The following is a 22,072-nucleotide window of genomic DNA, read 5'->3' as shown; positions in this document are numbered from 1 at the left end:
AGAAAGGTGACCACAAGGACCTTCTCCCGGGCGGCGTGTGCTTGGAGGTGCCAGTGGTTGTGGGTAGGAAACAGCCCAGCCTGGCCAGGTCTACCTGTGCAGTCTGGTTCTGGGATCCTGGCCTGTGCAGGTTGCACAGAACTCTGGGTGTGTACTCCAGCCACCTGAGGACAAGTCTCCCTCTGGAAGGGACCCGAGGGCCAGAATGCCAGCCCCCACCCACCTCCCAGCTCCCCAGCCTCCTGCATGCCAGGGAGGACTTGGGAGGCCGTGGATGTGGAAAGTCAGGGCCAGGGATGCCACAGTTGCCCCTTGTTTCTGCGTGCCAGCAATGCCATGGCCTGCCCTGGGCCAAAAGGCACATACGTCTGGCATCTTAGAGAAGCTCCCAGACGATAGGTGGCCGGGCAGAGGCGCTCCTCACTTCCCAGACGATGGGTGGCCGGGCAGAGGCGCTCCTCACTTCCCAGACGATGGGTGGCCGGGTAGAGGCGCTCCTCACCTCCCAGACGATGGGTGGCCGGGCAGAGGCACTCCTCACTTCCCAGATGGGGCAGCCGGGCAGAGGCGCTCCTCACTTCCCAGATGGGGCAGCCGGGCAGAGGCGCTCCTCACTTCCCAGACGATGGGCGGCCGGGCAGAGGCGCTCCTCACCTCCCAGGCGATGGGTGGCCGGGCAGAGGCGCTCCTCACCTCCCAGACGATGGGTGGCCGGGCAGAGGCGCTGCTCACCTCCCAGACGATGGGTGGCCGGGCAGAGGCGCTCCTCACTTCCCAGACGGGTCGGCCGGGCAGAGGCGCTCCTCACTTCCCAGACGGTGGGCGGCCGGGCAGAGGCGCTCCTCACTTCTTCCCAGGCGGGGCGCCCGGGCAGAGGCGCTCCTCACTTCTTCCCGGACGGGGCGGCCAGGCAGAGGCGCTCCTCACTTCTTCCCGGACGGGGCGGCCGGGCAGAGGCGCTCCTCACTTCTTCCCGGACGGGGCGGCCGGGCACAGGCGCTCCTCACTTCCTCCCGGACGGGGCGGCCGGGCAGAGGCGCTCCTCACCTCCCAGACAATGGGAGGCCGGGCAGAGGCGCTCCTCACCTCCCAGACGATGGGTGGCCGGGCAGAGGCGCTCCTCACTTCCCAGACGGTGGGTGGCCGGGCAGAGGCGCTCCTCACTTCCCAGACGGTGGGTGGCCGGGCAGAGGCGCTCCTCACTTCCCAGACGGTGGGTGGCCGGGCAGAGGCGCTCCTCACTTCCCAGACGGTGGGTGGCCGGGCAGAGGCGCTCCTCACTTCCCAGACGGTGGGTGGCCGGGCAGAGGCGCTCTTCACTTCCCAGACGGGGCGGCCGGGCAGAGGCACTCCTCACTTCTTCCCGGAAGGGGCGGCCGGGCAGAGGCACTCCTCACTTCCCAGACGGGGCGGCCGGGCAGAGGCGCTCCTCACCTCCCAGACGATGGGAGGCCGGGCAGAGGCGCTCCTCACCTCCCAGATGGGGCGGCCGGGCAGAGGCGCTCCTCACTTCCCAGACGATGGGTGGCCGGGCAGAGGCGCTCCTCACTTCCCAGACGGGGCGGCCGGGCAGAGGCGCTCCTCACTTCCCAGACGGTGGGTGGCCAGGCAGAGGCGCTCCTCACTTCCCAGACGGGGCGGCCGGGCAGAGGCGCTCCTCACTTCTTCCCGGACGGGGCGGCCGGGCAGAGGCGCTCCTCACTTCTTCCCGGACGGGGCGGCCGGGCAGAGGCGCTCCTCACTTCTTCCCGGACGGGGCGGCCGGGCAGAGGCGCTCCTCACCTCCCAGACGATGGGTGGCCGGGCAGAGGCGCTCCTCACTTCCCAGACGATGGGTGGCCGGGCAGAGGCGCTCCTCACTTCCCAGACGGGGCGGCCGGGCAGAGGCGCTCCTCACTTCCCAGACGATGGGAGGCCGGGCAGAGGCGCTCCTCACTTCCCAGACGGGGCGGCCGGGCAGAGGCGCTCCTCACTTCCCAGACGGTGGGTGGCCGGGCAGAGGCGCTCCTCACTTCCCAGACGGTGGGTGGCCGGGCAGAGGCGCTCCTCACTTCCCAGACGGTGGGTGGCCGGGCAGAGGCGCTCCTCACTTCCCAGACGGTGGGTGGCCGGGCAGAGGCGCTCCTCACCTCCCAGACGATGGGTGGCCGGGCAGAGGCGCTCCTCACCTCCCAGACGATGGGAGGCCGGGCAGAGGCGCTCCTCACCTCCCAGACGGGGCGGCCGGGCAGAGGCGCTCCTCACTTCCCAGACGGGGCGGCCGGGCAGAGGCGCTCCTCACTTCCCAGACGGTGGGTGGCCGGGCAGAGGCGCTCCTCACTTCCCAGACGATGGGTGGCCGGGCAGAGGCGCTCCTCACTTCCCAGACGGTGGGTGGCCGGGCAGAGGCGCTCCTCACTTCCCAGACGGTGGGTGGCCGGGCAGAGGCGCTCCTCACTTCCCAGACGGTGGGTGGCCGGGCAGAGGCGCTCCTCACTTCCCAGACGGTGGGTGGCCGGGCAGAGGCGCTCCTCACTTCCCAGACGGGGCGGCCGGGCAGAGGCGCTCCCCACCTCCCAGATGGGGCGGCGGCCGGGCAGGGGCTGCAATCCCAGCACCCTGGTAGGCCAAGGCAGGCGGCCGGGGGGCGGAGGCTGCCGCGAGGCCAGACCACGCCACCGCACTCCAGCCTGGGCAACACCGAGCACTGGGTGAGCGAGACTCCGTCTGTAGTTCCAGTAGCTCGGGAGGCTGAGGCGGGCAGAGCACTCGGCGTGAGGAGCTGGCGACCAGCGTGGCCAAGATGGCGAACGCGTGCCTGCAGCGAAAGGAGAAAAGGCAGGCAGCGGTGGCGCGTGCCGGCAGACCCAGGGAGTCCGCGGTGCGGGCAGCAGCAAACCGAGTAGATTGCAGCGTGGGCCCGAGAGGGAAAAGAAGAAAGAAAGAAAGAAAGGAAGAAAGGAAGGAAGGAAGGAAGGAAGGATATTTCTTTATAGCAGTGTGAAAACGAATGAATACCCCTTCCCCGAGACGCCTTCTCGGAAGGAAGGAAGGAAGGAAGGAAGGAAGGAAGGAAGGAAGGAAGGATATTTCTTTATAGCAGTGTGAAAACGAATGAATACCCCTTCCCCGAGACGCCTTCTCCTTAGGCAACCAGCTGCCCCCATGCTCCTTCTCTGCCCCCTGTTCTTTCTTTTCCCCCATGAGGCCCAAGTGATAAACAGGGCCAGCCCCAGCCCCAGCCCCAGCCTACCGCAGGCCTGTGTGGCTGCTGGAGAGGCCGTGCTCCTTTCCTCTCTCCGAGCCTGCCTGATATGCTTTCTGGATCCTGGAGAAAACTGACCCACTATTCTCATACTGGTGCAACATCTTCCAAGACCTCAAAAAGCTGTACCATTTGAGCCAGTCTTTTTTCTTGTCTCCACTTGCTAGGGTGTCATTGGGACAGTCCTAGAGGGTGGTGCCAATGGATGAATGGATGGATGGACGGTAGTCCAGGGATGATGTCCCTGTCTGTCCTGAACCGGGCCCTTCCTCCAATGAGAAGCCTTCCTGAGTGAGTATATACAGTCATCCCTTGGTATCCATGTCGGATTAGTTCTAGGGTCCCCGGGAATGCCAAAATCCATGGGTGCTCAAGTCTCTGATATAACATGGAGTAGTACTTACGTATAAGCTATGCACATCCTCCCGTAGACATTAGACCATTACTAGATTATTTATGATATGTAATACAATGCAGATGCTACATAAATGGTTGTGGTACCGTATTCTTTAGGGAATGATGACAAGAACAAAGTCTGCACATGTTCAATAGAAACATAACCATCCAATTTATTTTCTGAATATTTTCCATCTGCTGTTGCTGAATCTACAGATGCAGAGCTCCTGGATATGAGAGCCAAGTGTGCTTTGAGAGTCGGGTGGGTGAGGTTGCTAATGAGTACAGGGGAGCAGGTGTTGATCAGGAGGGCCCTGCACTGGGGCATCTGGACGTCCTGCCTCAGGACTTGAGACTCCGTTTGGATGGCACAGGCAGACTCAGGCCAGGTCAAAGCCCTCCCCTTGAAGGTTCATTTTATCCCGAGCTCTTTCTGGCCCCTGGAATTTGGCATGCCCTAGGCCCTGGGTGGAAGGACAGATGAGCCAGGTTTTAGATAACGTGTCTAGAAGAGTGAGCCCCTACTGTGTGCCCGGCACTTTCCCCACAGGATCCTCTAGCTAGAATAGCCAAGGGTCATGGAGAGAAATACGCAGCTAAAATGTCAGAAATGAAAAAGCGATACCATTAGAGACGCTAAAAAGACCATTGGGTAATAGTATTAGCATTTGTATTCTGAGATCCAACAGCAGCAGTCACTTCCCTCCACCCCTATGTGTATCCCAGGACCACCCTCGGTGGGGAGGGCTGAGGTTAGGGAGCACCCATGGATGCTCTGATGCTGGCCCTGGGCCTCGGGGGTGACAGTGATGAGGAACTGGGTGCACACATGAGTGGGGCAGCCGGGCCTGGCCAGAGAAGCAACACACACGTGCACAGACGTGTTTACCCACGTACGCGTGTGCACACACGTGCACACATTGCAGGCAGGCATGTTGACGCCCCAGGCAGCGGAGGACCCTGACTCTGGGCCCTGCTGACCCGGGCAAGGCCCCATTGTGATGCGTGCCATGACCTCAGAATGCCACTGGTGCTTAGCATCTATCCGCTCTCCGGCCTGCCTTCTGTGTTCTGCGGCAGTTACACACAGGCAGTGGGGTTTGTGAGCACCAGTTTTCTGGGTTTCTCCCTGAGGTTTTCTCCCTGAGAGGCATACGTAACCCAGGCCAGCTGATCAGAATCAGGTGAGTGTGACCTGCTCTCTTCCCTCCAGGCTGACTTGGGGACAGTGGCTATGGTATGGGCGGTGTTGGCCTCTGGGCAGCTGCTGAGGAGGAGGGTCATCCCTGAGCACTCACAGGGAGCCCGTTCTACACTGCCTGTGTAGATGATTTTCTCTTTTGTCCTCACGGTGGCTTCGTAGAGTGGGTGCTGTTCCCGAATGTACCCATTCGACAGGTGAGACGTCTGGGGTCAGAGAGGCGGTAACCGGCCGGAAAATCCAGACATGACTGTGGGTTTTGCTCTCAGCCCTGCTGTGTGCCGTGCTAGACTTCAGGCCTCAACCCTGTGACCTCCCTGCTCGAGATCCCAAATCTGCCCAGATTTCCGATCCCGATGGGGCAGAGCCTGGCCCTGGCAGAGGCACTGAGGTTAGGGAGCTCCCATGGATGCTCTGATGCTGGCCCTGGGCCTCGGGGGTGACAGTGATGAGGAACTGGGTGCACACATGAGTGGGGCAGCCGGGCCTGGCCAGAGAAGCAACACACACGTGCACAGACGTGTTTACCCACGTACGCGTGTGCACGCACGTGCACACATTGCAGGCAGGCATGTTGACGCCCCAGGCAGCGGAGGACCCTGACTCTGGGCCCTGCTGACCCGGGCAAGGCCCCGTTGTGATGCGTGCCATGACCTCAGAATGCCACGGTGGGTGGGGAGGAGGGAAGGGTCCTCAGAACACACCTGGAGCTTAAGCTGGGTCCTGATGGTCACTGTGGGACCCACTGGACACACACGGTCCCTTGTCTGGCAGTGGCATGGGGAGCCTTCTGCCCTTGGGCAGTTGTGGAAAGTGAAGGAGCCCTGGAGGGCTGGCTCTGGGGAGACTATCTTCCCTTGTGTTCGAAGGGGTCCAGGCACTGGGCTTCTCCCCAAGTATTTCTTATTCTGTCTGGCCTCGCTTTCCTTTTGCCCTGAGTATTCTCAGGAGGGACGGTCCATCTAGACGTTCTCCAGGAGCAAGGACCCACTGTTCTTCATCATTGACCCAGGAAAATGAAGCCCCCTCCTATAGGGACAGCTCAGAATGGTGGAGTCCACAGTCCCTCCCCGAGAGATGTGGTTTCCATGAGCGCAGTGGCTGCTTTGGAGACAGTAGATCATTTTCATCCCTCATCCCCAAAACCAAACACACTCCCGCTCAAATGGCGTTATTCCTAAAGCAGCTTCACTGGTTAGACCGAAGGGCCACGGTAGCCCAAGTGATGAGCGAGGTAGAACGGAGCAGTCAGGAGAGACCTTGTTCCCCATAGGAAACTGGGCATCTCTGTGGCCCTGAGTATCCCAGGAGGCTGATCGTACAGAGACCTCTGGTGCCTGACCCCAGTTCGCATCCACAACCCTGGAATAGCCCATCACAGGCCCTTCACCCTTGGCAGGTGGACACCGTTCAACCTGCTGGGGCAGGTATGTGCCCGTTTCATGGCATAAGGGGAAAACGGGATTCTCTGTCCAGGTCCCACTCTTCTCGAGTCCTTGGGAAGATGCTCACCCCTGCTTGCGGCTTCAGACTGCAGAGACCCATGGAGGTGTGGGCCATGGGGTTTGGCCCCTTTTTACCAGAGTGCAATGGTGGAATGAAGGTTACACAACCAACCAGCATCTGGGAGCCCGGTGGGAGCGGTTCAGGTGTTCTCCGAAGCTGTCGGGTACAGTGTAACCTTTAGCCAATTTTGTCTCACAGGATGAACATGGTGGAGGATGTAGATAGTTGGCGGGCGCAGGAGCGAGAGGACGTCATCAGGAAATATGAACAGGTACAGTTCGGTCTGCTTCTTGGAGGGAGGCCTCTTCCAGTGCGCCCTGGTCAAAGGGTCCTGGGTTCCCTAGGAGCACAGGGCAGGGACGGGTGGCCAATACCCCCAGGCCCTTGCACCCTTTACCTTGGACCCCTCACCAAGGCTCCCTCTGGGTTACAGGGGCACCAAGCTGGGCTGCCAGAGGACAAGGGGCCTGTGCTTATCGGAATGTTCGAACACATGGATCCGTTTGGGATTGTGCAGTGAGTCCTCTGTGCTCCCCTCACCCCTAAAGCATCTGTCTCAGCTCAGGGATGGGTTTGCTTTTAGAAAGGCCTTTCTGACACAGGACATGTCTCGCCAGCTCGGGCCAACCTCCTTTCCAGGGTCAGAACTCCCCCCTGGCTCCCCTGCAGGTCCAGCCCGAGGTTGTTGTTAGGCCAGAGGTGCAAGGCCCATCTAGGGAGCCGGTGGGAATGGAGACTGGGCTAGGTCAGGCCCCTGGGCTCTCAGCAGTTCTGTCGGCAAGTCAGCACAAGAGGAGCGGGGCAGCCTGAGGGTCTGGCCCTGTCTACCAGGAGACAACCCCAGTGAGATCCAAGGGTTGTGGCCACAGCCTCGGGGCTGTTGTCCAGCAGGTCTCTCAGAGCCCACCTGCCCCTGTCCTCCCCCATTTCCCTAGAGCTACAGCCCTCACTGTCCCCATGGGGAAGGGAGAAAGGTGTGGGGACAGTGGGGGCCTTGGCCCTAAGAGAATGGGGGAGAAGACGGGCAGGGCCCCGCTCTAGGCATCTCAGGGTGAGGCCGGGGAGGCAGCAGGGCTTGTGACTAAAGACCCTGGGTCTGGTGCTGGGAAGGGATCTGGGGCCAGGTAAGAGGAGCCCAGCCTGGAGCCCATCCCTCAGGGATCAGAGGATGGAGAGACAGCGGATCCCAGGGGAAGTAGGGTGGGAGGGAGCTGATGAGCCGTGCCACTTCTGAAATGCAGGGTGTGTGGCTCAGATGCAGGGAGAGGCAGGTGGATGCTGGGAGGTCAGAGCCTGCAAGAGCCTTGGGGCTGTCAAGTGGGATGGGCCCCTGGTGCACCCAGAGTACACCGGGCAGGTCTCAGGGCAGCCTCCCTTGACCCTGGCGGGGTGATGTGGCCAATCCCTGAGGGATTCCTGTCAGGGCCCAGTCGCCCACCTTGGGCGGCCCCCATCCCATCTCAAGGCTGACCTTTCTCAGCTCCAGCAGTAAGCACCACCTCGAGTCCAGGATGGGCAGCCCCATTGTGCAGCCTGACCAGCCCCCACGCCAGGGGCCCCGGTAACCCCGGCCAGGCAGTCCCCGCACTCCTTCTCCCAGGTCCTGCCCCTCCTGGGAGTCAGCCCCACAGGAAGGCCCTTGTCCTCCCTTCCCTGTGCCTTCTCCCGGGCTGAGCCCTGAGCTGGGTAGGGACAGAGCCAGTCCTTTCTGGGGGTCGGCTCCCAGGCTGGGGTGGCTCCAGGCCCTGTGCAGGTCCTCAGCGCTGCCTGGGTTGCCTTACAGTGAGATGGAGCTGCCTTCTCTGACTGCGCGGGAGGCAAAGGTAAGAGCCTGATGCATGGAGGGGCTGGTCCAGGGACGTAGGGACTGGGCGGGTGGTCAGTGAGGCAGAGGAAGCAGCCGGCCTGGGCGGTGGCGGGTGAGGGCAACACTCTGTCACTGGGAGGGGCAGCAGAGACCTGACCCCAGGTTGATTTAACTTTGGCAGTTTGATACAATTCCAAAGTGAGAACCACAGTCCTGGCTTGAGGGTGGCTGCCCGCTTGTGTCAGGACCCCACCGAGAGGCTGGGACCTAAGACTGGTGTGTCTGTGGCCCAAGGATGGCACATCCCGGGGTCCCAAAGCCAGCCCACTGGTGCTCATTTGCTCAAAGGCTCTCAGCCCTTAGGGTCTGCCCTTCCCTGGCTCCTTCCAGCTGGGTCCCACCAGGGCTCCAGAGCCCAAGACCCAGCATCCACGGGCAGCTCTGGGAAGCCCGGCAGCTCCACTAACTCCAACATTCCTCATTTGACAGCGAATTCGGCGGGAGACAAGGAGAAACAGCAAGTGGCTGGAGATGCTGGGCGAATGGGAGACGTACAAGAACAGTGAAAAGGTAATGTGTGGAGGGAGAGGCCCCCGGAAGCACTCTCTGCAGAGACAGGGGACAGGCACCCATGGCTGTGGCCTGGCACCGTCAGCCTCTCAGAGGGTGGGTGGCACACTGTCCTCGCCCGGAGGACTGCAGGCCTGGTCGCCAGATTGCCTGCCTATTCGTGCAAGCGTCACCTTGCTGGGAGGGAATCTGAATCTAGGGCTCGGACCACCTGGAGTTCAAGGCTAGGGATGTCCTGGTGACCCCAAGGAAGAAAAAGGTTCAGATCAGAGTTTCAACTCTGAGTGTCCATCCACTCTTTCAGTCCTGGGAAGGGAGACCGTGTCCCAGCTCGATCTCACCTCTACTGAGGAATCATGGGGCCAAAACCGACAATTCCCAGAATCCCCGGGCTCTGGTCCTCACTGGGGTCACCCCGTGGCCTGTGACACCAGACTGTTTTCTGCCCACAGCTCGTAGATCGCATATACGAGGGAATTCCCACGAACATCCGGGGCCCGGCGTGGTCAGTCCTCCTGAACATTCAGGAAATCAAGTTAAAAAACCCCAGCAAATACAAGGTACGCTCAGCCAGAGCACAACAAACAGGACAAGCCGTGTCAGGGGTCCAGGTCTCCAGCTGGAGGGAACGCCAAGCCCACCCTGGGGGGTGGGGTGAGGGGGAAGGTCAGATGAACACCCTGGGCACAGATGGTGATACAGTCACCACAGACAGAAAAACTCGGCTCTGGTGACCCTCCCTGGCTTCAGTAACAAGCCAAAAAGCAGCTTTCTGCAGAAGGAAGCCTTCTTTCCCAAAGTGCTGACTGTGGGCCGACTGCCATTTGGGGCAGGGAGTCTTCCATCTGTTCTGAGGCTGCTTCCTTCTCTTGGCCCTGCCCTACAGCTCGTGAAGCAGAAGGGCAAGAGGTCATCTGAACACATCCACCAGATCGACCGGGATGTTAGCAGGACTCTCCAGAACCATGTCTTCTTCAGGCATCGATATGGAGCCAGGTAAGCCTACGGGAGCCACAGGGTCCCAGTGGAGATGGGGTGAACGAGAGGGATGGGGACTTCCCCGGAGCAGAAGCCAGGGTCACCCAGGAGGGATGACAGAGCTGCCAAGAGCTCTCCTGGCCCAGGGAGCAGCCGGCACCATGAACCGAGCACCTCCCTGTTTCCAAGCCCTGGGCCAGGCTGGAACATGTGGGGCCGGAGCCCAGGAGGATCCTGAGGAGACAGAAGACAGCAAAGAAAATCATGCACAATGGTGAAAGGTGCTCTCCCTGACCCACGGGGACCCGTGGTAGGACCCACGGGAGGGTGGCAGGATGGAGGGCCCATGAGCCTACCCAGACAACACTGACAGCACCAAACGCTGGGAGAATTATGGGCCCTGGAAACTCTCATCCAGGTCTGCTGGGAACATGACACGGCACAGCCACGTTGGCAGCCAGTTGGGCAGTGGCTCACAAAGCTCAATGGACTTGAACCACGTGTCCCCAAGGTGTCACAGATATGGAACCCACTGATTTGGAAACTGACATCCACATGAAACCTGCATGCCAGGTTCACTGCTTGATTCACCGTCACTCACACAGCGAGCCTTCGGGGACGGCCTTCAACACGTCGTGGGGAGAGCAAGGCTGGTCCTCCCTTCAAACAGAAGACCCAGTGAGAAAAGGGAACGAGCCAGTGATGCCCACACGAACGTGGGTGGATCCTAGATGCATTTTGCTAAGGGAAAGAAGCCAGACCCAATAAGCTACCACAGTAGCATTCCCATTCCTAGGCCATTCTGGAAAAGGCCAAACCACAGGGACTGAAAAGCAGTCTGGGTGGCCAGGGGCTGACGAATCGGGGAGAGGCTGGGTGCATAGGGGCCACTCTGGAGACTTGGAGGATGAAGGAGTCACTCCAGGAGGGGCTGGAGCGGTGGCCAGGAGACTCCGCACGTTGGTTTGGAACTGTGGAGGAACTGTACACCCAGAGACTGAACTGGCATGTGCGCAAACTGAAAAAAAAAAAAAAAAAAAAATCATTCAGAGTGAAAAGGATCGGTCAACTCACTACAACTGGGCTATTTGCATGTCACGGATGTGGATTTTACTGAAACATTTCTTCAACAGTCTCAGGCCCTGAAGAGCTCACTGCTTATCTGGTGAATCATCTGAACCTGAAATGGGATTTGTCGTTAGGATTTGTAGACAAAGTGAAAGTAACAGCGTCTGCACAAACCAAACCATAGCCCCCTTTCTCTGTTTCCTAGGCAGCGGGAACTCTTCTACATCCTCCTGGCATCTGCGGAGTATAACCCGGTGAGTATTCCCGGCAGTGAGGTTCCCGGGCCGTATTTCCACATTCACAGGAGTGGGTGTCTGGTGGGGGTGTCATTGCTTCTTTTAAAGTTAGTATTTGTGACCCACCAGGTTATAGGAGGTAGGATTCCAGCTCCCCGCTGGCATAAACCTCCAAGCAAGGGGGTGGTCTCAAGGGGTCAAGCTGAGACACAAAGGAGTTGGGGCCTGGACTCCTGGTGTCACCTGGGCCTGACCACCACTTCTCAGAACAAGAAATGACGCCCTCCTCCTGGGGCTGCCCCAAAGCCTGGGAGCTTGGCAGCGTCACACGCAGGATGGTGGTCTCAGGAGACATTTTGGACAAGGTGCTGAAGTGCCTGATGGACTTGGCTCTTGTCATGAAATGAATTTGCATCCTGAGGAAGCCTCTTCATCAGAGGAAGCCTGTCCAGTCACCTCTGCCCTCTCCAATGACATGAGTCCTCCCAGGTGACCTCAGCCCTCCCAGCTGATGTCCTTCCATGGTGACTCTGGCTCTTGCAGGAGGTGGGCTACCACAGGAACCTGAGCCACATCGCCCCCTTGTTCCTCCTGTATCTGCCTGAGGAGGACGCATTCTGGGCACTGGTGCAGCTGCTGGCCAGTGAGAGGCACTCCCTGCAGGGTAGGTGAACAGCTGCCCCTGGGGCCTCACGCAGCCAGACCCGGGGACGGCCACCGTGGCCAGGTGATCTCGGCTTTCAGCCAAGGCACTCTCCTTGTGTCGCCGGCTCGTTGGGAGCCTTTAGGACGTCTCTGCTGAGGGTCCCACAGGAGTCCGCAGCCGACCCCCCACAGCCCAAGTCAGACACCTTTCAACCCCATCAGCAGAGGGCATCTCATCCTCCCCGTGGCCACCCTCTGTGTCCCGGAGCCACGCCCTCCGGCTCTGATTCTGTGCAGCTGACTCTCCCCTCCCTGAGAGTCCTCCTGCCCTCCAACTGCCAGGGCTCCCGCTGCCCTTGGTGCACACGAATGGGCCGAGCAAGCCCAGGTGGCAGCATCTCCCCATCCCGTGTCCCCTGGCCCGACCCCACTTCCAGGAGATGACCAGGAAGCCCAGTACCCACGCTGTTCTGGCCACCCTATTGTGACCTCACAGTCAGCCTTGCCCTTTTTGCACCCTGGCCCAGGAGGCCTCCAGGGGAACCTCCAGCCAGGCTCCAGGGGATGTTCCCGCCCCACCTCCCCAGGGTAAAGGCCGCATGGTGGGGTCACCAGATGGGAGGGTGGGAGGTCTTCAGGTTTGGGAGCCTCTCAAGCTGTCCAGCTCTTGCAGCTGATGGCTCCACATCTTGGGAGAAGGCTCTGATTTCATGATGGGCTGGGGGCTTCTCAGGATTCCACAGCCCAAATGGCGGGACAGTCCAGGGGCTCCAAGACCATCAGGAGCATGTGGTACCCACGTCACAACCCAAGACCATGTGGCATGTGGTGAGTTTATGGTCCCCTCGGCTCTTCCCCAGAGGCCCTGCATCCCGTGGGGCTGGAGGAGCAGGGGGGCTGGAGCCCCTCGTGGGGCTGGTGACTGGCTGAGTCCCAGCCAGGGCCTGACCTGGGATGCCGGGTTCTGCATGGGCTGGGAGTTGGTTTCCTTTCCTGCCCTGGAGGAGACAGAGGCACAGGGATGGGGCCCCAGCTCCCGCAGAGCAGGGCAAAGGGCAGTGTGTCCACCGAGAGTGCGGGAAGGGGACGGTGTGGCGGGGAGCCCTGGACACTGCCCAGTGTTCTGCACTAGGCATAGGTTCTTCAGAGGCCCTGGAAGAGGGAGGTTTTTAGGGCAGCCCAGTGGCCTGAGCACCTCTGTTGCTCCCATCAGGACCAGGACATAGACGCTGGTCTATGCGGGCAGTGTTTCTCGTTAGGCTGGCTTCTCCGGATGTTAATGAAGGTAAGGTGGCATAGGGAGACCCTGGCTCAGGGACCCTCGTTGCCCTGCAGTGCCCTGCTTCCTCAGTCCGGCAGTCTGGTTCACCCCAGCCCACAGGAGGCTCAGGCGGGTCCCCGAAGGACACGCAAGCAAAACCCTCTGCCTAAGAGGGGTCATCCCAGGGCAATGGCTGGGGCTCAGGCCCAGCCTCATGGGCAGACTGCGCCAGGACCCGACTCGAGAGGGCTCAGGGAAGCCTCAAGCGCTGGGCAGGCCCCTCTCTCCAGGAGCCACATCTCCACTCATATGAGTGCCCCCCATGAGGAGCTGCAAGACCTTGCCTGACCCAGCGTCCTGGAGGGCCCAGGCGACGCTCATGGGGAAGGCCACTGACTCTGGGGACTGAAACCCCAATGGGCACAGCTCGAGCCACCAGTCCCAGCCTGGAAGGGCCAGGTTCTCCCACGCCTGCTGTCTCCACAGATCTCTCTCGGGCTGACCCTGCGCCTGTGGGACGTGTACCTGCTACAAGGAAAACAAGCACGGATGCCCATGACCACCATTGCGTTCGAGGTGCAGAAGAGTAAGTCTACGTGTGCCTAATGGGGCCTGGGGAGCCCCGGGGTCAGACCCCGACTGGCCCGAAGGCAGCTTCCTCACACTGTCCTCACGATCCCCTGTTCTGGCTCAGAGGGAGGTCTGGCCAGGTGGGCCGGGAAGGGCACTGTGACAGCGAGCCCATCCGCCACATGACCCAGATGAAAGTCAGGAGTGTGGCGGGCACTTCCCTGTCCAGATCGCCCCCCAGTCACAGCCTCCTGTGCACATCTGGACCCCGGGGGTGGCCACAAAAGGATCCAGCACCACCCAGTGAGAGGCTGAAGTGGCCACGGGGTATGGGCTGGCCCCCTCCCAGGGAACTCTTCTGGCCTGATGTCCACCCTGTCCCTAGAGCGCCTCAAGGAGACATCCAGTTCTGGCCTGTGGGCGTGCTTTCGGAGCCAGTTCTGCCGTCACTGGGCCAGGGATGATGACACGGTGCTCAAGCACGTCAGGGCCTCTGTGAACAAACGAGGGAGGAAGCAAGCGGACCTGCCACCCTCAGGTGGGCTCCAGTGCCGTGTCCCCTCCCATGTCACCCTCTGGGGCAGTCAACAGTGGGGGAGGGCCCGGGACCTGCAACCCTACTACCTGGGCCTTCCTCTTCACCTTTTCTTCCTCCTCTTCCTCCTGGACTCTAAGAAAGTACAGGAGGCCCACCGGTCCTCAGGGCAGGCACTCAGTGCCTGTGTACTGGACGTGTTGTGCACGCAGGAGGGGGATGTGGGCAAGACCCTCCCTCGAGCCCCCCCCACTTTCCACGGTGTCTGGCTCTCCCCCTCACAGGGCCCTCAAAGTTACTAGAGGAGCCAGACCCATTTGTGGGAGACCCCGCCTCTCCCTGCCAGCACCCACAGCCTCAGAGAGCAGCAGAGGCCCCTCACTCCTGCACGCTCCTCCAAGGTTGCCAGGACAACAAGCCTTGAGCCAGGGAGACAAGGGAATTGGGGGCCCCTGACCCCCAGAGCATTCAGGGAGAGGGCACAGGCGGGACTCCGGGCCCAGAGCCAGAGCCAAGAATTCAGCCCGATGTGGGAACAGTCAGTCCTGGCATGGACTGGGCAGCCCAGGAGGGCAGAGAGTGACCCACGTCCGGGCCCAAAAACCCACTGCAGAGACGGGTCCCCATGTGAGGTGGCAAGGGGCTGGGTGACATCCAAGGACCCTCCCACCTGAGTTCTGACTGGGGGCCGTATCCCAGGCCCAACAGCCCTGGGACGAATGTGTGTGGAAGGAAACCCACAGCCAGTCCCAACCCTGGGGGCAGTCCCAGGAGCCACCCGCCATGCCACGACAGCTTCCCCATGCCAGGGAGCGCATACCCCTCCCTCTGGGATCAGCAGACTACAGGCTTGTCCTCAGTGTCAGGCCACGGGGGCCACACGGAGACCCCGAGGACTACAGAGACGCAGGCAGGTGGGGCCCAGCCCGGAAAGGCCTGCATGGGCTCCCTGGAGACGCTGACCACATCTGCTTTCCTTTCAGCCAAAGCCGAGCAAGGGTCCTCGGCACCCGGGCCTGTGCTGGCTTCACGTGGCGGGAAGACCTTCTGCAAGGGGGACAGGCAGGCCCCTCCAGGCCCACCAGCCCGGTTCCAGCGGCCCATTTGGTCAGCTTTCCCGCCACGAGCACCTCATTCTTCCACACCCTGTCCTGGTGGGGCTGTCCGGGAAGACAGCTACCCTGTGGGCACTCAGGGTGTGCCCAGCCCGGCCCTGGCTCAGGGAGGACCTCAGGGTTCCTGGAGATTCCTGCAGTGGAACTCCATGCCCCGTCTCCCGATGGACCTGGATGTAGGGGGCCCTTGGTTCCCCCATTATGATTTCGAACAGAGCTGCTGGGTCCGTGCCATATCCCAGGAGGACCAGCTGGCCACCTGCTGGCAGGCTGAACACTCTGCCGAGGGAGTGAGATTGGCTCTCGCCGAACTGAACAATGTGGGCATGGACTTCCGGGCCCTGCAGTGCACCCAGCACTGATTCCGACCAGGACACCTCCTTCGCAGCTAGGGACGAGGAGCAGTGCACTCCCACCTCAGGGCCTTATTATTTAGTTAATAGGATTGTACTCATGTTACATCTCTCAATTTTTTTTTAAGAGATAAAGTCTCACTCTGTCACCCAGGCTGGAGTGCAGTGGTGCAATCATGGCTCACTGCTTCCTGGAACTCATGGGCTCCAGCAATCCTCCTGCCTCAGCCTCCTGACTAGGTGGGACTATAGGCACACGCCACCGTGCCTGCTAATTTCTTGGACTTTTCTCTAGAGACAGGGTCCACCCGTGTTTCCCAGGCTGGTCTCAGACTTCTAGACTCAAGTGAACCTGAACCTCCCGCCTCGACCTCTCAAATTGCTGGGATTACAGGTGTGAGCCACCACACCCGGCCTGAATTTCTTATGTGCCATGCTACTACAAAACGTCATTAGGGCTTCCTTCCCCTCCCTCCTTCCCTCCTTTCCTTCCTCCCTCCCTTCCGTCCTTCCTTCCCTCCCTCCCTCCCTCCCTCCCTCCCTCTGTGGCCCCGGCTGGAGTAAACTGGGCTCGCTGCAGACTCCCTGCCTCCGGCTCCCGTGATTCTCCTGCCCTGGCCCGCGCGCTGCCTGGGATTGCCGCCGCGCGCCACCACCCCTCCCTGGTTTTTCTCCTTTGGCTGGAGGCGCCGTTTCGCCATGTCGGCCAGGCTGGTCTCCAGCTCCTGACCTCCACTGCTCTGCCCGCCTCGGCCTCCCGAGGTGCTGGGACTGCAGAAGGAGGCTCGGTGTGGCCCGGGCTGGAGTGCGGTGACGTGGTCTTGGCTCGCTGCAGCCTCTGCCTCCCAGCCGCCTGCCTTGGCCTCCCAGGGTGCTGGGATTGCAGCATCTGCCCGGCCGCCACCCCGTCTGGTAAGTGAGGAGCCCCTCTGCCCGGCCGCCCCCCCGTCTAGGAAGTGAGGAGCACCTCTGCCCGGCCGCCCCATCTGGGAAGTGAGGAGCACCTCTGTCCGGCCGCCCCCCCGTCTAGGAAGTGAGGAGCGCCTCTGCCCGGCCACCCCGTCTGGGAAGTGAGGAGCGCCTCTGCCGGGCCACCACCCCGTCTGGGAAGTGAGGAGCGCCTCTGCGCGGCCGCCCCGTCTGGGAAGTGAGGAGCGCCTCTGCCCGGCCGCCCCTTCTGGGATGTCAGGAGCGCCTCTGCCCGGCCGCCGCATCTGGGAAGTGAGGAGCCCCTCTGCCCGGCCGCCCCGTCTGGGAAGTGAGGAGCGCCTCTGCCCGGCCACCCCGTCTGGGAAATGAGGAGCGCCTCTGTCGGGCCACCACCCCGTCTAGGAAGTGAGGAGCGTCTCTGCCCAGCCGCCCCGTCTGGGAAGAAGTGAGGAGCGTCTCTGCCCAGCCGCCCCGTCTGGGAAGAAGTGAGGAGCGCTTCTGCCCGGCCACCCATCGTCTGGGATGTGAGGAGCGCCTCTGCCCGGCCACCCCGTCTGGGAAGTGAGGAGCGCCTCTGCCCGGCTGCCACCCCATCTAGGAAGTGAGGAGCGTCTATGCCCGGCCGCCCCGTCTGTGAAGAAGTGAGGAGCACCTCTGCCCGGCCGCCCCGTCTGGGAAGTGAGGAGCGCCTCTGCGCAGCCGCCCCATCTGGGAAGTGAGGAGCGCCTCTGCCCGGCCGCCCCGTCTGGGAAGTGAGGAGCCCCTCTGCCCGGCCGCCCCATCTGGGAAGTGAGGAGCACCTCTGCCCGGCCGCCCCGTCTGGGAAGTGAGGAGTGCCTCTGCCTGGCCACCCCGTCTGGGAAGTGAGGAGCCCCTCTGCCCAGCCGCCCCGTCTGGGAAGTGAGGAGCACCTCTGCCCAGCCACCCCGTCTGGGAAGTGAGGAGCGCCTCTGCCCGGCCGCCTCGTCTGGGAAGTGAGGAGCGCCTCTGCCCGGCCGCCCCGTCTGGGAAGTGAGGAGCGCCTCTGCCGGGCCACCACCCCGTCTAGGAAGTGAGGAGCGTCTCTGCCCAGCCGCCCCGTCTGGGAAGAAGTGAGGAGCGCCTCTGCCCGGCCACTCATCGTCTGGGATGTGAGGAGCGCCTCTGCCCGGCCACCCCATCTGGGAAGTGAGGAGCCCCTTTGCCCGGCCGCCACCCCATCTAGGAAGTGAGGAGCGTCTATGCCCGGCCGCCCCGTCTGTGAAGAAGTGAGGAGCACCTCTGCCCGGCCGCCCCATCTGGGAAGTGAGGAGCGCCTCTGCGCAGCCGCCCCATCTGGAAAGTGAGGAGTGCCTCTGCCCGGCCTCCCTGTCTGGGAGGTCTACCACAGAGGCCAGAAGCAATGTGGGGGCTGGATGTGGTGGCTCACGCCTGTAGTCCCAGTACTCTGGGAGGCTGAGGCGGGTTGATCACTTGAGGCTAGGAGCTCGAGACCAGCCTGGCCAACATGGCGAAACATGAAAAACACAACTGTCAAACCAACCAACGAACGAAGCGACAACAAAACAGTTCTACCCTGGAGTCATACTCTAATTTTTTCTATTTTCCTCCCTTTCTGATCCTTTATCCCACTTTCTTTTTCTTCCTCTTCCTTCTCCTTCTTCTTTGTCAAATAGAGGATTGAGTTATTATCATTGATCCATACAAAGTCCCTCTCTCATTTATTTTCTTTAATTCCCACCCCCCATTTCTATTCCCCGTCTTCCCATGTGCCACCTTCCTAATATGTTTGATATGCATCTTTTTGTTAGTATGTAGTTTTAGAAAATGTTTATTGTTTTGTGTGCAAAAATAAATAAATAAATAAAATAAAAATAAAATTTAAAAAAAGTCATTATGAGGGGAAGTTGGATGGAAGGTGCAGGACGACGCTGTAGTGCCTTTACAATACTTCTGTATATCTAAAATCATTTCAACAGGAAACATTTATTTCAAAACGTGAAGGTGGTTCTCCTTCCATGAGTTTAAAGTACAAAGGCAGGCTCATGGTGTCATCAAAACCTTCACGTTTTGAAATAAATGTTTCCTGTTGAAATGATTTTAGATATACAGAAATATTGTAAAGGCAGGCCGGGCGTGGTGGCTCATGCTTGTAATCCCAGCACTTTGGGAGGCCGAGGCGGGTGGATCACGAGGTCAGGAGATCGAGACCTCAGTGAAACCCCGTCTCTACTAAAAATACAAAAAATTAGCCGGGTGTGCCGGGCGCGGTGGCTCACGCTTGTAATCCCAGCACTTTGGGAGGCTGAGGCGGGCGGATCACGAGGTCAGGAGATCGAGACCACGGTGAGACCCCGTCTCTACTAAAAATACAAAAAATTAGCCGGGTGTGCCGGGCGCGGTGGCTCACGCTTGTAATCCCAGCACTTTGGGAGGCTGAGGCGGGCGGATCACGAGGTCAAGAGATCAAGACCACGGTGAAACCCCGTCTCTACTAAAAATACAAAAAAATTAACCGGGCGTGGTGGGGGGTGCCTGTAGTCCCAGCTACTCAGAGAGGCTGAGGCAGGAGAATGGCGTGAACCCGGGAGGCGGAGCTTGCAGTGAGACGAGATTGCGCCACTGCACTCCAGCCTGGGCGACAGAGCGAGACTCTGTCTCAAAAAAAAAAAAAAAAAGAAATATTGTAAAGGCACTACAGCGTCCTCCTACACCTTCCATCCTGCTGCCCCTAATAATGACGTTTTGTAGTAGCATGGCACATAAGAAATTAAGGCTGGGTGTGGTGGCTCACACCTGTAATCCCAGCAATTTGAGAGGTCGAGGCGGGAGGTTCAGGTTCACTTGAGTCTAGAAGTCAGACCAGCCTGGGAAACATGGGTGGACCCTGTCTCTAGAGAAAAGTCCAAGAAATTAGCCAGGCACGGTGGCGTGTGCCTATAGTCCCACCTAGTCAGGAGGCTGAGGCAGGAGGATTTCTGGAGCCCATGAGTTCCAGGAAGCAGTGAGCCATGATTGCACCACTGCACTCCAGCCTGGGTGACAGAGTGAGACTTTATCTCTTAAAAAAAAATTAAGAAGGCTGGGCGTGGTGGCTCACGCTTGTAATCCCAGCACTTTGGGAGGCCGAGGCGGGCGGATCACAAGGTCAGGAGATTGAGACCATGGTGAAACCCCGTCTCTACTAAAAAATACAAACCATTAGCCGGGCGTGGTGGCGGGCGCCTGCAGTCCCAGCTACTCGGAGAGGCTGAGGCAGGAGAATGGCGTGAACCCGGGAGGCGGAGCTTGCAGTGAGCCGAGATTGCGCCACTGCACTCCAGCCTGGGCGACAGAGCGAGATTCCGTCTCAAAAAAAAAAAGAAAAAAAAACAAAACACTTTATGAACAGGGCCACAGGTTTGCATGAGGCTTGTCAGTGGACCTCCAGGATGAAGACCAAAGTAATTGTACAATTTCTAGTGGAATAATTGACACTTAAGATCTTATTTATTTATCAAAAGACTGCTGTGAGGTATGAATTCTTAACCCCAATTTGCAGAAACTGAGACTATGCCTGACACCACAGAGCTAGGAAAAAGTGGGCATAAGATCCTCACCAAGTCTGACTTCCAAAGGAAGGTTTGAAAAGAAACCTCCTTGCTACCTGCCAAATCTCTGTAGAGCCAGCAGCCATGTTCACACATCAAACAGGACAATGACAATAGCGCCAGGAATAGCTACTCCTGGTCAGATGCCCTCATGAGCTCAACTCCTCAGGATGGGGACACTGGGCCCTGCCTAGGGGAAAGGAAGGGGGTTTGTAGGGGAAGCCCAGCCAGCCAAGCAACCAGAGATGGGAAAAACCTATTGGGAAGAACTTGCTTGCTCTAGCTGGGCTTTGCAAAACACAGGAAAAGATGAGTCTGCACAGACGGAAATGGTCTGGAATGGCTGAATGTTTCATGTAGAAATTTTATTTTATGATGAATACACTTGTGCCATTTCTTAGAATCATTTGCTTGTTTAATTCTAGTCTATCAAGTGATAATTTTGTTGATATTTAGAGGCTCCTCCTCTTGTTAATTTCTGTGGGATTTTTGGTTATATTTAATAAGGAAAATAATATTAAATGCCTAAGAAAAAAAAGAAACAAAGCCAATTATTCCTGAGAATGTTTAAATGTATTGAAGTACACTTGTTAATTGTTAGTATAGAACCTACATTTCATAATAGAAAACCTTGGACTTGCCAGTGGTAGCTGCTGGAATGAGGTGTTTGTCCAGTACATCCAGAACGTCGCCGCAGATTAACTTTAGCTCAGTCTCAACCTGAAAAAATAAAAGTAAATTTAAAAAAATCAGATCCTTGAAGTCTAGAAATTCTGTAAATTATTACACATTCTGTACCTCTGTTTTTGTGGAAGAGAGCTTAGTGTTACAGAGAATTCCTTTCCCTCTCCAAACTCCCTTCTTCCCTTTTGACATGAAAGCAGAGAAAAGCTGCCTGTCAGTTATCAAAAGTATCTTTTCCTTTCTCCACGCAATGAAGTGCTACACACACACACCACCCCCCACCCCAACACCCCCTCACAGTCCAACTGCAGAATCACCAATGACTGAAACTGAACACTGATGCTACTTGGTAAATGCTGGTCAATTACATGACTCTTTCACAAGGTAGCAACTATTGTGTCCATTTACTTGGGAAGACAGAAGCTAAGACATTTGCTCAAAGATCATCCCCTTAAAAGAACTTAATAAGCAGAGCTAGGATTTGAAGCCAGGCAGGGTGCAAGGGACAGAACAAAATTCAAACCCAGGCAGTTTCCCTTCAGTACTTAGATTCCTAAAAACATTCAACAGGCAACCCTGGAGGGAAGGAGGAAGGGAGGGGAGGGAGGGAGGGAGGGAGGGGAGGGAAGGAGGGAGGGAGGGGAAGGCAACCAAACTTAGGAATGTGGGTGCAAATAAATTCACTGGTTTGGTGGTCAGAAGTTGAAGGTGTTTCCAACCTACGGCTTCCATTTTCACTGTAAAATGGGATAAAACCAACTACAGCTATTGATACGGAAGTGGTGGGGTCACAGGTTTAAGAAGTATGATGGTTGGGAGGGAGCCAAGATGGCCGAATAGGAACAGCTCCGGTCTCCAGCTCCCAGCCCCAGCGACACAGAAGACGGGTGATTTCTGCATTTCTGCTTGAGGTACCGGTTTCATCTCACTAGGGAGTGCCTAACAGTGGGTTCAGGACAGTCAGTGAAGCGCACTGTGCGCGAGCCGAAGCAGGGCGAGGCATTGCCTCACTCGGGAAGCGCAAGGGGTCAGGGAGTTCCCTTTCCTAGTCAAAGAAAGGGGAAACAGACGGCACCTGGAATATCGGGTCAGTCCCGTCCTAATACTGCGCTTTTCCAACGGGCCTGGAAAACGGCACACTGGGAGATTGTGTCCCGCACCTGGCTCGGAGGGTCCTATGCCCACAGAGTCTTGCTGATTGCTAGCACAGCAGTCTGAGATCACGCTGCAAGGCGGCAACGAGGCTGGGGGAGGGGCGCCCGCCATTGCCCAGGCTTGCTTAGGTAAACAAAGCAGCCAGGAAGCTCGAACTGGGTGGAGCCCACCACAGCTCAAGGAGGCCTGCCTGCCTCTGTAGGCTCCACCTCTGGGGGCAGGGCACAGACAACCAAAAACTCAGCGAGA

General features: G+C 59.0%; 2 protein-coding genes across 6 annotated transcripts in view; one reads left to right on the top strand and one right to left on the bottom strand.

Moving 5' to 3' along the window:
• The first annotated feature begins 3,411 nt into the window (after nt 1–3,411).
• LOC129469500 (TBC1 domain family member 3G-like) lies at nt 3,412–20,736 on the top strand. 2 transcript variants are annotated; one of them, XM_063629679.1, is made up of 16 exons: nt 3,412–3,535; nt 6,115–6,268; nt 6,546–6,618; nt 6,781–6,863; nt 8,131–8,170; nt 8,644–8,724; nt 9,177–9,284; nt 9,611–9,720; nt 10,976–11,024; nt 11,550–11,670; nt 12,385–12,476; nt 12,871–12,936; nt 13,399–13,498; nt 13,868–14,020; nt 15,001–15,439; nt 15,480–20,736. In XM_063629679.1, exons 3-16 carry the CDS (start codon nt 6,547–6,549, stop codon nt 15,610–15,612), a joined length of 1,647 nt encoding a protein of 548 aa, XP_063485749.1. In that variant the 5' UTR covers nt 3,412–3,535; nt 6,115–6,268; nt 6,546; the 3' UTR covers nt 15,613–20,736. The 2 variants fall into 2 exon arrangements, with proteins under 2 accessions (XP_063485749.1, XP_063485750.1); XM_063629680.1 differs by having other exon boundaries at nt 12,385–12,479; nt 12,865–12,936; nt 15,001–20,736.
• The window catches only part of SHPK (sedoheptulokinase), a 43,329-nt gene continuing 41,585 nt past the window's right edge, over nt 20,329–22,072 (bottom strand). For 3 of the 4 annotated variants that reach the window (XR_010118319.1, XR_010118317.1, XR_010118316.1), the window contains one exon: nt 20,329–20,704. The gene's annotated coding sequence lies outside the window, so the exon portion shown is untranslated. The remainder of the gene's footprint in view (nt 20,705–22,072) is intronic. The other variant, XR_010118318.1, reaches the window with a different exon arrangement.

The sequence above is a fragment of the Symphalangus syndactylus genome, chromosome 20 (assembly GCF_028878055.3).
Source record: "Symphalangus syndactylus isolate Jambi chromosome 20, NHGRI_mSymSyn1-v2.1_pri, whole genome shotgun sequence".
NCBI classification, from domain to species: domain Eukaryota; kingdom Metazoa; phylum Chordata; class Mammalia; order Primates; family Hylobatidae; genus Symphalangus; species Symphalangus syndactylus.
The sequence above is the reverse complement of the archived record's forward strand: the minus strand, read 5'-3'. Positions and strand labels throughout refer to the sequence as shown.